At 46.7% G+C, this 12,849-nt stretch overlaps 1 protein-coding gene across 2 annotated transcripts in view; it reads left to right on the top strand.

The window, feature by feature from the left end:
* Positions 1 to 12,849, top strand: part of SATB2 (SATB homeobox 2) — a 176,744-nt gene that overhangs the window by 70,096 nt on the left and 93,799 nt on the right. For both annotated transcript variants that reach the window (XM_070421775.1, XM_070421774.1), the window contains exons 4-5: positions 3,206 to 3,332; positions 5,134 to 5,257. In XM_070421775.1, coding sequence (XP_070277876.1) covers positions 3,206 to 3,332; positions 5,134 to 5,257 — 251 coding nt within the window. The remainder of the gene's footprint in view (positions 1 to 3,205; positions 3,333 to 5,133; positions 5,258 to 12,849) is intronic.

Genomic DNA, 12,849 nt, shown 5'->3' with positions numbered 1-12,849 from the left:
CCTAGTCCAAATCATATTTTTGTCTATTTTATATCAGAGAAGGAAGACTGTAGCTAAGGCATGTATTTCAGAGGGTTGCGTTGGTCTGAGTGCCTAGCATCGGCTGTGGGAACAGCCTCCTGGTCACGGCTGTCCTAGCAGATCCGCCACCTGCAGAGCCTGGGACACAGTGGAGCACAGGACAGGCTCCCAGGACTGGGGAGTTAGTCAGCAGGGCACACACGCCACTCCCCATTGCCTGAAAATAGCTCTTCCGTCAGCAGCTCTCGTCTAAGGCAGAGACCAACCTGTAGCAGCTGCTCTCGGCGGAGGCATTGCATGTTGTGAGGACACCTGTGTGTGTCTAATTCCAGCCCAAACAAGTCTCCTTCTGGCTCCCAGTGTGGGGAGAGAATTTACCTAAATGGAGGCTACTATTTTCAGTAGAGTAATTTGTCTATCATTTCCTCCCCCTTCACCTTTTTTTTGAGGTATAATTTACATACAATAAAATGTATGCATATTGTTGGGTTTTATGAAATTTGATGACTTTTATACCCATGCAACCACCAACCAAAAGAAGAGAATTCTCTTCTGTCCCTTCCCAGTCAATTGCCCCTGCCACCCAGGCAACCACTTTCTGAGGTTGAACTCTTAGATGAGTCTGGCCAGTTTTGCATTTTATTTAAATGAAATCATACAGAAATAGTGTGTTGTTTCTAGCTGCATCGTTGTTTATTCTTTTTAAAAAAGATATATTTTTTATTGATTTCAGAAAGGAATGGAGAGGGAGAGAGAGAGAGAGAGAAACATCCATGATGAGAGAGAACCATTGATCGGCTGCCTCCTCATACCCCACACTGGGGATTGAGTCTACAACCGGGGCATGTGTCCTGATCAGGAATCGAACCATGACCTCCTGGTTCATAGGTCGATGCTCAACCACTGAGCCCGCTGGCCGGGCGTGGTTTATTCTTACAGTGGAACCCTCTTCAGTAAAAAGGAGTGGACAAGGACACACACAACAGCATAGATGCATCTCTTCTAGGCTTGTACATTGCACTCCGCAGGATTCATTTGCCTCGTGTTATCTTTGCATCCGTAGTAACCAAAGTGACCCACAGAATCAGCTTCTGCTACTTGCCTTTCATCGTACACGATTGCCAGCTTCGTTTTCAACCCCCTCTCACCTCTGACAATGAAACGTCATGTCGTTAGAACGTGGCCAGTTTATACTCAACCGAAGGGCTACCACGGTCATGACTGTTAAAGGAATTTAAAGCGGTGGAGTGGTTCTTTTTTAAAAGGAAATATGTTAGACATGTGACATGGTATCTCCTTAGTATGTTCACGTGTCAGGAGTAGAAGAAGCACGGAGGCAGCCCCCGCCCCTCGTGGGTGGCTGTCCGGCGGGCCCGGATGCGCATTTCATGGCTACTGCGTGCTGCGTGCTGTGCACTTTTCATTGTCATGAGAGGGAATGTTAGCACAACCGTCCCCACAAGAAAACAGCTTTTCTTGGCAAGTGGAACATGACTGAAGGAGCCAGCACTGGAGACATACGGTACCATGAATGAGAGCTGTGTTCCTTTATTGGAACCGAGTCCAGGCACTATTTATACTGCAGCATATTCAGCACCAGATTGTTCAAGCTTAATACTGAAACAGTGCATCATTTTAATATTTTTGTTCTGTTTACCCCCTGTTTTCAAGCATTATGTCAAGCATTGCGCACTCATTTACTTCATCTTGGACAGGACATGGCCTGACCAGGGAGTTCACCTCCTATTATTGGGATTTCACCCCATAGCTAGAAGGCGTTATTTTGTGAAGCTTTTAAACATTCACTTGAGTATGTAGGTGTCCTCTCTCTCTGATGATAACAATATTTTTTAAAAGAACAGTGTAGTTGTACTTACCTGTATCGTCAAAACTAAAAATAAAAATGCTGTGTTACTTCTATCACTAATGAGAGAGAGACAGAGAGAGAGAGAGAGAGAGAGAGAGAGAATTTCTAACGGCCTGGGACCATTTGATTTTTCATAACACACAAATAAAATTTTCATTACTCTTTGTTTGTGAAATGAGTTTTTCTTTATTTTTTCCTCTTTAATGTTATGTGTGCCCAGAGAAGATTGGTCCAGCTTAAGAGGAAATTAGCATTTTCAGGACATGCTGCTGAAGCTGTCTCGTGAGTCCTCCTGTGACAAGGGTATCCCTAACATCGCTGCTCTATGAAGCCTGAGCTTGACCACGATTTTATTCTCTCTCCGTTGTCATGTGTGTGCCGTCTGTCCTGGGAACCCACAGGGGAAGGGGACCATTGTCACTCTAGAAAGAGCTGAGGAGCCTGGCCGGCTGGCTCAGTGGTTGAGCGTCAACCTATGAACCAGCAGGTCATGGTTCCATTCCTGGTCAGGGCACATGTCTGGGTTGCAGGCTCGATCCCCAGTAGGGGGCATGCAGGAGGCAGCGGATCAATGATTCTCTCTCATCATTGATATTTCTATCTCTCTCTCCCTCTCCCTTCCTCTCTGAAATCAATAAAAATATATTTTAAAAAATATTAAAAAAAAAGATAAAAAGAGCTGAGGAATTAGAAAAGAAGGAAGTTGAAGGCACGTCTGCTATTTTCGATCTGTGGTCAGTCCCTGTGCTGTTGGCCAACACCCCCTCTGCCTGGGGCAATGCAATCTGGGCATGAACTCGAACTGCTCCGTCAGCTCCGAGCGCCGCTCACCCTGGGCTCACACCACAGTCAGGATGTGACGGTGTCTGTGCCGAGCCCACACGCAGGAATTTTCTTGTACAATTCCAGACCAGATCTCCTATTTACTTAAGGCTTGCTTTTTTTTTTTTTTTTCTTTTCTGGTCTATGAAATCAGCAGTCTGGTATATTTAGCATCCGGCTTAAGTTAGAGTGTGAATCGAGACTTTGGGGGAAGGAAGTGTCCTTATGGTTTGCTAAGTAATTTAAGAAACAGGAAAACATGAAATAACCGATTGTCCGTGATTGAACCTCATCCCTTTCTTCTCCTCTTCCCCGTAGAGTTAGCTCACTCCACCGTCGGCCGGAACGAAATGGGTTATTGCCCTGGGTTGTAAAATTTCTCCGAGTGGGGCCTTGCCTGTTGACTATGGAGTGACCTTCTTAACCGTGAACAAACAGCGGGCAGGTTTAATAAATGGCAGCTAGGTGTTTATGATGTTTTTCTTCCCTGCGCAGGAATAATCAAGCTGGGGAGGTGGAACCCGCTCCCGCTCAGCTACGTGACCGATGCCCCCGACGCCACGGTGGCCGACATGCTGCAGGATGTCTATCACGTCGTGACGCTGAAGATCCAGCTGCAGAGGTGGGTCTGCACGTCTGCCCTCGTGTCCCGTCCATCCGTCAAGGAGTCACCCCGGAGCCCAGCGCGTCCGTCTGTGCGAGTGTCTAGACATTGGGTGAAATGGGGGCAAAAAAAAAAGAGAGAGAGAGAGAGAGAGAACAGGCGAGGAGGGGCCTTCCCCAGGCATCCTTATCCTCCACATTCCAGCCGGGTTAGGGTTTGTTTTCAGAAGCAGCGGAGTGGTAACCCGGGGGAAGGGAAGCTGACAAATCATTACAGATCTGCGGCTCATAAGGGGGTTTCCCGCCTCCCTGCTCCCATGGGTCCTCCTGGGAAATGCTCAGCACGTAGGCTTGGAGGATGAAATACCTCCTCGGTCTCAGGTTTGTGTGCTGAGGGGTGAGCGTTCTGCCGTGGGAGAGACTTACTAAACATCACCGGCACTGGATGCCTCTTCCCCTCTTCTTCTCTCTGACGGGCTGCAGAGATTCTGGGAATGGTGACTGTCTCCCACTCCCCCTGCCTCCATACAGCATCCAGAACAAATGGTGCCTCTTTCAAAGACTCTAGAGCAGGGGTCCTCAAACTACGACCCGCGGGCCACATGCAAATACAAATATTGTATTTGTTCCCATTTTGTTTTTTTTACTTCAAAATAAAATATGTGCAGTGTGCATAGGAATTTGTTCATAGTTTTTTTTTAAAACTATAGTCCGGCCCTCCAACGGTCTGAGGGACAGTGAACTGGCCCCCTGTTTAAAAAGTTTGAGGACCCCTGCTCTAGAGCAGTGGTTCTCAACCTTGGCTGCACATTAGAATCACCTGGGCATCTTTTTAAAATCCTGATGTCTGGGCCTCATCCTCCGGAAATTCTGTTTCTTTGTTATGGGGTTGGGCCACAACATTAGTAACAAACAGAATTTCCAGAGGATGAGGCCCAGACATCAGGATTTTAAAAAGATTCCCAGGTGATTCTAATGTGCAGCCAAGGTTGAGAACCCCTGCTCTAGAGGCACTCTGCAGAGCCTGCTCCTGTGCATGCCTGCGAGTCACGTGATTTCAGCCACGTCCTGTAGTGTAAAGGCTTTGGATTTGCCGCTTTCGGAGAACTTGTGCTCTGACAGGAGCACGGATAGCTTTGGTGTCTTCTCTTAAAAGTTCTGTTTCGGGGAGGAAAGCCACATCTCCGCATCATTCTGTGAGAGTGAAGGTTGGGCCTTTAAACTTCAAGTCTGATGGAGCATTGCTTGACATTCAGCCTTAGGGAGGCCCAGTAATTCCATTTGTGTCCTGGAAGTTTATACTCCCGTGGCCACACCACTTCCTTCAGCAGATGAGGGAAATCTTATTTTTAAAAATTAGTGAAAGTCCAAAGGGGCTTTTTTTCTCTGGCTGGTGTGAGCAACCGCTGGGCTCTGTCAGGGCCCAGAGAAGCCATTTTCTGCTCCCCTTCCCTATTTGGGGCCCACACTGGGTATTGTTCTTTAGCAGTTTTACTTTTAAAAATATACATATTCTTATTGATTTCAAAGAGGAAGGGAGAGGGAGAGAGACATAGAGACATCAATGATGAGAGAGAATCATTGACTGGCTCTCTCCTGCACACCCCCTACTGAGGATCCAGCCTGCACCCCGGGCATGTGCCCTGACCAGGGATCGAACCATGACCTCCTAATTCATAGGTGAACGCTCAACCACTGAGCCACGCAGGCCGGGCCTTTAGCAGTTTTTCTAGTGCTGCCATGGGGCCGGGAGGGACCCATACCTCTGCAGTCAGGCCCTTCACTAAGGTTTGCCTGTTCCTTCTCGCTGTGTTTTCCAGTTGCTCGAAGTTGGAAGACCTGCCCGCGGAGCAGTGGAACCACGCCACCGTCCGCAATGCCTTAAAGGAACTGCTCAAAGAGATGAACCAGAGCACACTAGCCAAAGAATGCCCTCTCTCCCAGGTCAGTATCCCGGGGGGTCCGGGGAACGGGGAACGCCACGGGGGACCATCCCGCGGGAGGGCACACCGGCTTCGACAGCTGTGTTTTAATTATAGAGTCGCACTGCATTTTGGTTGGAAAACTATGGAGATTGTAGTGCTTTTTGTTGTAGCACAGAAGATACCAGTCACTGAAAGCTTTGATGTAGTGGGAGTGTATTAAAGCCTTCTACATCTACAATCTTTATCTGTTCATTTGTATTCTAGAAGGTAGGTATCAGTGTCTCCATTTTATAGATGAAGAAATCCAGGGAGAAGCGCTCGACCTGCCTGAGCTTGGTCGGCTGGTTAAGTGACACGCTGAGCATCACCTGCCGAAGCTCAGGTTCCAAATCACTGCCTTACCTGCTCAGTGGAATGAGTTAGCCACGCCCGACCCACCTTAATTTATTTCTATTTATTTATTGTCTAGCAGGGAGAGGTGATCTTTGCATCATACACATTTGTCGGGATTTTGTAGTGAATTCACCTGGTGGAAGTGCACTGGGAGAAAAAGTGATGCTGCAGTTTTAGTGACCTGGTCATGGACCAATACAAGAGACTGAGAGGATCGAAGGGAGAAGCAGCAGAGAAAAGGGCTACTTGTCCATTTGTGTCCATGGGCAAGGCCCCACTCTTTTGAACGATGGGATAACATGTTGATGGCCAGAGGCAGTGGCTTGGAACCGTGGCGACATGAACTCAGGTTGACATTAGTTAAAGCCACTCCTGGAAATCCACTTCCTGGTGTGAGTTGCTACACTTGGTATAAGACAACAGGTTACTTACCTGTCTGTGAAGTTCACGGGAAGGTGATGCGAACCGTAGAACCGGAGCTGTGTTCTCGGGTGATGGAGTCTTGGGGAGAAGCAGGGAGCCTGGTGGTTAAGAGTGCGCCTTCCGGAGGCAGATGGATCTAGATTCATGTCTTGGCTTATGGCCTCTCTGACCTCACCTTTATGAGCCTATTTCTTTGTAAGCAAAACCAGGATAGAAATAATTCTAAGTCATAGAGTGAGAACTATTTTGGCCTGCTACATGGTGTGCAATGATGTTCTATGAGCAGTATCAGCTGTTATGATGGAGACATCATATTGTTGGAGTGAACAATTTTTTGTGTGTGTCTTGGGGTGTGTTTTAGTATTTAGACCCTCTGAGACAAATCATACTATTCATGTTTTTGCTCCCAAAATATCAGGGAGGCATGCATCTGAGTAGTAGACAGCTAGACAGAAAGGGAGGGGCACTAGTCTTCTTGATCTGCTCTTGAAATCATTGCACAGGTTGGTGAATGAAGTGAGTCAACCATGTCAGACCCATCTTTATTTATATGTATTTATTGAGCCCTTCCCCTGTCTCGCAGGGAGAGAGGTGGTCTTTGCATCATACACATTTGTAGGGATTTCATAGTGAATACTCCAGGTAGAAGTGCATCGGTAGAAAAAGCGATACTGCATTTTAAGTGAACTGATCATAAACCGGTTCTGTGCCTGCATTGGTGCTTACAGTGCACACCCAGGCCATTTCAGTGCCTACCTGTAGGGATGTATGCAGGTGCTAAGGCTGTTGCTAGAAATTTGATTTATTCTAATGTGATAGCTCATGAAGTTATAAAAAAATAATTATTTTGAATTATTCTGATCATACACAGGGACTGAATAAAGAGCAGTTTAGGAAAAGAACTTTCAATCATTTGTCCTGATTTCACAATGAATTGCCTCTTGGATTTATGTACATGGAAGTCAGAATGGGCTTTGCCTGGAGGAGGACAAGCTCCTAATTTAATATCACCAACTCAGAGTTTTATCCAGGGCTTTTAAGGCCGATGGAAATTTGGCCCGAACTGATCTATCATGATGATCAGGCCTGATTATAATTATGACATGTGACTGGAGAGAGGGCAAGAGTGGAAAGAACCCAGATCAGAGGCCGAGAGCCCTGAGCCCCAAGGCCTGTTCTTTGATGCCGGATGCGCGATCCTGGCGAGGCCTGTGCTCCCCGACCTCCATCAGACTCTTCTGCCAATGCGACATGATCGTGTGGACACATCTTCCATCATTCACAGGGCTGCCTGGAGGTTCACATGACATCATCTCTATTCCTGCTGTAAACAGAGCTCTCTCCCCATTTTCTGTGCCCATTGCTTGTCCACCTAGTCGCCTAACCTGAAAAGTTTCTTCTCTCATGTTTGAGCCTGTGGGTCCCCCTGCCTCCACGTCAAAAACCGTCCTCCTTTGTGCCAGGGCCTTGTTGAGACTTCCCTCACCTCTTATCTGAGATTCTTTAAGTTGTCATGTGTCATGACTTTTCTCCTGCCCCCTGCTGCTCCAGCCCTACTGCAGGCCATCTCCTCCCATGTAACCCTCCAGTCGTCTCCGCCCCCTTCCCACACCCAGTCTGTCGGAAGCACAGACTCTCTAGCATGGCCTCTGAGAGCCATCGGATGACTGTCCACCTGACCTCCCACCAGAGCCATCTGCCCCCTCTACCTGCACCTGCTCTGTGCTCCAAACACATGGCATTAATTACTTGGAACATTGGCCATTGTTCAGACTTCACCAAAATATTCCTGAAGTGGGAGAAAGCTAACTAGTACCCTTGTACTTTGTAAGGTTACCAAAGTATCTTGTGTTATTTTTTAAAAAAATGTTTTTATTGATTTTTTTTTTTTTTTTTTTAGGGAGAGAGGCAAGTAGAGGGATAGACAGATAGAAACATCATTTGGTTGCCTCCTGCATGCCCCCTACTGGAGATCAAGCCCGCAACCTGGGCTTGTGCCCTGACCTCTTGGTTCATGGGTCGACGCTAGCCGCCTAGAACACCGGCTGGGCTTCTTGTATATTTTAAAAAATGTTGTTATTGATTTTAGAGAGAGAGGAAGGGAGATGGAGAGAGAGAAAGAGAAACATTGATGTGAGAGAGAAACATCGATGGGCTGCCTCCTGCATACCTCTTATTGGGGATCGAGCCCACAACCCTGGACACGCCCCAGCAGGGAATCGAACCTGTGACCTTTTGGTGCATGAGACAACACTCAACCAAATGAGCCACACCGCCCAGGGCAGGTTCTTGTGTTATTTTAAAAATTCACACCAAGTTATATTCTGCTCAATATACCGGTGTTTTTGATATTAAAAAAAAAAAGCCTTGGAAATCACTACCTGTAAAATTGCTAACCGTCTCCCATGCTCGTGGAACTGGCCCTTTAGGGAGATGCACTGGGTTGGCCTCTGGCTCTGGCAGCCCTTGCACACCTGCCGATGACCTGGAGTCACCACTCGCTCTCACACGTGCTTTCTCCAGCATGCACTGCTCTCTCCTACTTATGAAATCTTTCAAATCCCCGCGGAAAGTCAGCACTGGGGCAGGACTCTGACCTCTGCTTGAAGTATGGCTTCTGCTCTCGGTAGCCTCCACACACCCCTCTGTCCCAGCGCTGATCCCGGCCCACTGTCCTGGGGTCTGCCTGTCCCATCACGGATGAACTGCCCACAGTCGCAGACGCCAACTCTTGTTTATCGTCATGTTCTCTAGTCAGCACAACGTGTCTCTTCCCCGTAGCTGTGGCTCTAAGGCTGGAGTTCTCCATCTCAGCCCTATTGACCTTCTGGGCTGGACCCGTCTTGGTGGTGGGGCTGTCCGCGTGTTGTGTTGTAGGATGTCTAGAGCATCCCTGGCCTCCACCCACTAGATGCTAGTAGCATCCCCCTCCTTCCCCCACCTCCGTTGTGACAACCAGAATGTCTCCAGACATTGCCGGGTGCCCAGTGAGGGAGCACTGTCACTCTCTCGTGAGAACCACTGCTCTGATGGTGTAAAGAGTTCAGGATGGTCCAGTGGGCGTGGCTCAATGGTTGAGTGTCGACCTATGAACCAGGAAGTCATGGTTCAACTCCCAGTCGGGGCACACGCCCAGGTTGTGGGCTCGATCCCCAGTGTGGGCCGTGTAGGAGGCAGCAGACTAATGATTCTCTCTCATCATTGATGTTTCTCTCTCTCTTTCCCACTCCCTTCCTCTCTGAAATAAATAGATAAACAAACAAGTAAATAAATAAATAAATGAAGAGTTGAGTAGAAAAGTGTTGTGGAAAGTGCTGTGCGATGTAAAGGTTTAGTAATGTGACAGTGTCCTTGGCAGCCCTACAGTGTCTTGAACTAGCGACAGTGACTGCAGTCAGCTGCTGTTTAGATTTGTGGGGGGATTTGACTTGGGCTTCTGGTTTGCTGTGTGATTTTGGTCTCAATGGGGGAGTACTCAGCCAGCACGGGCATGGAATGTGGACCCCTACCTAGTCCTGCAGGTATTACCCTCAAATGTTCCAGATTGTTCACCTGCATCGCATGGCTGGACTGCATTTAGACAACCTCACTTATTCTGTTGGAGGTTGCAGTAGAAGAGGTGCAGTGGGTTCATTTCTTGAAGTTTAACCCATGGAACGTGAAAAAGAAGGCATTTCTGTTCTAAGAAGGTGAAAGGGTAATTGAGCAGTGCAATCCACCAGCGTATGGATCCCCGAGTAAATGCCTGGCACTTTGCAGTGGGCTGGGGATATGGTGGTGACGATGGGGACCAAGCCTTCTATCTAGGAAGAGGAGAGTGAAGCATGCAGCACTACTTGCTTCAAAGGAGAAAGGTTGACTATTGGGCTATTTAAAATAGACTCCACTCATGAGTAAAAGATGTCCAGTTTTATTTTTATTTTTTTAAAATATATTTTTATTGATTTCAGAGAGGAAGGGAGAAGGAGAGAGAGAGAGAGAGATCGAGCCCGCAACCTGGGCATGTGTGCCCTGACTGGGACTCAAACCGTGACCTCCCGTTTTTAAATAATTCTTCCTTATTACCCCCAAACCAAACCATTTTAGATCTTTCCTCACTCAAATTTGGCAGTTGCATAAAGGAATGACTCAGTGGCTAATATATCCTTTCCTGAACTTCCCAGTGGGCTGCAGTTCAGAAGAGCACCCCAGACAGTGGAAGAGTGGGAAGTCCATATGCAAGGGCAGATGAACACATCTTTCTGTGGCTTATTTATAATTAATTGAGGGAGAGTTAAACGATAAAATCCCAGGCCTCAGGGTTTTGATTCATTGAAATAAGGAGAGCTCACAGTCTCTGCCTTGTCAGCCTCATAGGTTAGGATGACCAAAGGGAATGGCTGAAAAGACCATCTTATTGATGAAAATTTCATTGAAAGAACAATTTGTGAATGAATGCACCTTCCAGTGTCCCTTTGCCCGCCCCCTCTCCCCAACCATGCTCTCTGTGACTCTAGATATGCTTAAAATTTTTTTTTTGTGATAAAATACATATAACATGAAGTTTATATTTTAAACCATTTTTAAGTTTACAATTCAGTGTCATTAATTACATTCACACTGTTGTGCAACCATCACTCCCATCTGTTTCCACACTTTTCATCATTCCAAAGGGAAAGTCTGTGTCCGTGAAGTTATAATCCCCCCTGTCCCCTCTCCTCCACAGCCCCTGGGACCCTTCTTCAAGTCCCTGTCTCTGTGAATGTGCTTGTTTTGGCACCTCATAAAAGTAAGGTCATAGAATAATTGTCCTTGTGTGTTGGCTTATTTCAGGCATGTAGATATGTTTTCAAAGCTCTGTCCCATGTCCCTAGTTGTGCTTTTACTGTCAAGTATTCATGGAATAAAATGACTGACCAAAGTTACTGAACTGCGAACACGTGACTAGATTTCCAGTATGATGGTGGAATAGCATTGCTAGTCTTCTTTAGAAAGAGGCTGTAAGATAACTATTTCTGTTACCCCTAGCAAGTCGGTCCATTTGGGGATCATTAAAGGACTAACTTACATGTACAATATGCCAACATAATTGGGCGGTGGTTGGGTCAGGAGAAGAAAACCAGTTGATCGTGTCTCACCTACAGACAAGTAGATGATAATTTCTGGGCCAGTCTTGTGCTAACCAGTTGCCAATTGTCTAATTGAATCTTAAATTCGCGTATGAAGTGAGGATGCACCCTATCTTGTAGTAACCAGCTCTCAGTTGTTATTTTCATGCAAAGTTGTTTTAGTTCGAGGCCCAACCTCATGAGCTCAGGTTGACGGAGGCTCTGGCAGCTTGAAAGAATGCCTGAGTGGGTGATGGAGGGACCATGTGAAGTGATTGCACGGAGGGGAGAGAGCCGGCATCCATTGATCCCGCATCTTGTGTTAGCACTTTTCCACGCATCATCTCCCCGAATCCTAACACCCTTCCGAGGCAGGTGTCCGCACCCCAGGCCCCCAGAGGAGGGGCCACCATTCGATAAGCAAGCCTCTCCGTGGTTATTTCGGAGGGAAGCTCTCCCATGGAGGCTTCTTACACCCCAAAGCCCGGAGGAAGTGGTTTTTTCAGCGCCGATGGTAACAGTTTTCCACTCGGATCACGGATCACGTAGCTCAGAAAGGGCTGGAAAGCCATGGTGGGAGGCTGCCGAATGGCATCAAGTGAGTTTTTCATGACCAAGTAACTCCTCCACATCAGGTTTTGTTTTTTCACAGTACTTAATTGAAGTATCCTTATAATCTCATGTTCAGTATGTCATTTAGCATATCACAGAGCAGCACGAAGAAGCCGAAAATGAGCAAGGAACGCACGCATTATTTATCGCCTGCGTCATGCTCTGTCCTCCAGGTTAGCGTGGGCCAGGAGGCCGGAGATGCCGCCTCTCCCTTACTCTGACACTCTTCTTGCTAAACAGGACATTTCCACTGGCAGAACGTCTAACCATCCACTTTGCTTTTAAAATGTTCTTTTTTAGAGCAACGGTATTATGGGTCTGCTGGTTGGCTGCTGTTATTGTAATGTTCCTGTTCAAACAAATCTCACTGAGCCACGGGGAAGTCAGTGAAGAATAGACAATTCTTGTATCTTTCTCTTTTGGGGGAGGGAGAGGGGATCCTCAGATCTTTCTAAGTGTCTTGTACAGATCATCTTAATTCATGGTTATTGTCTTGCTTTTCCTACTAAGTTTGATTCCTTAATTTTCTCTGACTCTAAACTTAATCCGCTCATAGAAGGGGCCTGAGGTCACACCGTTGTTTTACTTTCTGTCACCTTGTTTCCTGCTTTGTCTAAAGAATTGATTGCAGTGTCCAGTGTTGAGCGTGTGCTGGCAGATGGAGGTGATGGGGAATACGTCCTTCCTTTCATTCATTAGCTTCCCTTCTTAAGAGACCCATGATACAGTGGGGCCTGGTAGTGGTGTGTCTTTGTGGGGCTACCCATTGCTTTTTGACTTTGGACAAGATGCTACATTCTGAGCTTCGTGCCCTCAATTTGAAAATTGGAACCTTAGTTCTAATCACAGGTGACATCTGTTCTCTGACTAGTGAAAAAAACACAGGAATGTGGTTAACATTTGTCTGAGGAACCTAAAACAAAATTTCTTTTTAGATAAGGCAGTCTACTTAGCTCTCATAAGTACTATTAGCAGTATTATTATATGCTTTTGCAATTTGGTGTGGAGCAAATTCAAAAGAGCTAGTAAACTTTGGAGTAGCTAGTTCTGGTATATTTCGATTTCTCAAATACCTCCTTTTATATAAAAAAAAAAA

This window comes from Myotis yumanensis, unplaced genomic scaffold, assembly GCF_028538775.1.
Source record: "Myotis yumanensis isolate MYYU_CA2020_CCGP unplaced genomic scaffold, mMyoYum1.0.hap1 SCAF_8, whole genome shotgun sequence".
Classification (NCBI taxonomy): domain Eukaryota; kingdom Metazoa; phylum Chordata; class Mammalia; order Chiroptera; family Vespertilionidae; genus Myotis; species Myotis yumanensis.
This window is presented reverse-complemented; position numbering and strand designations above follow the sequence as displayed.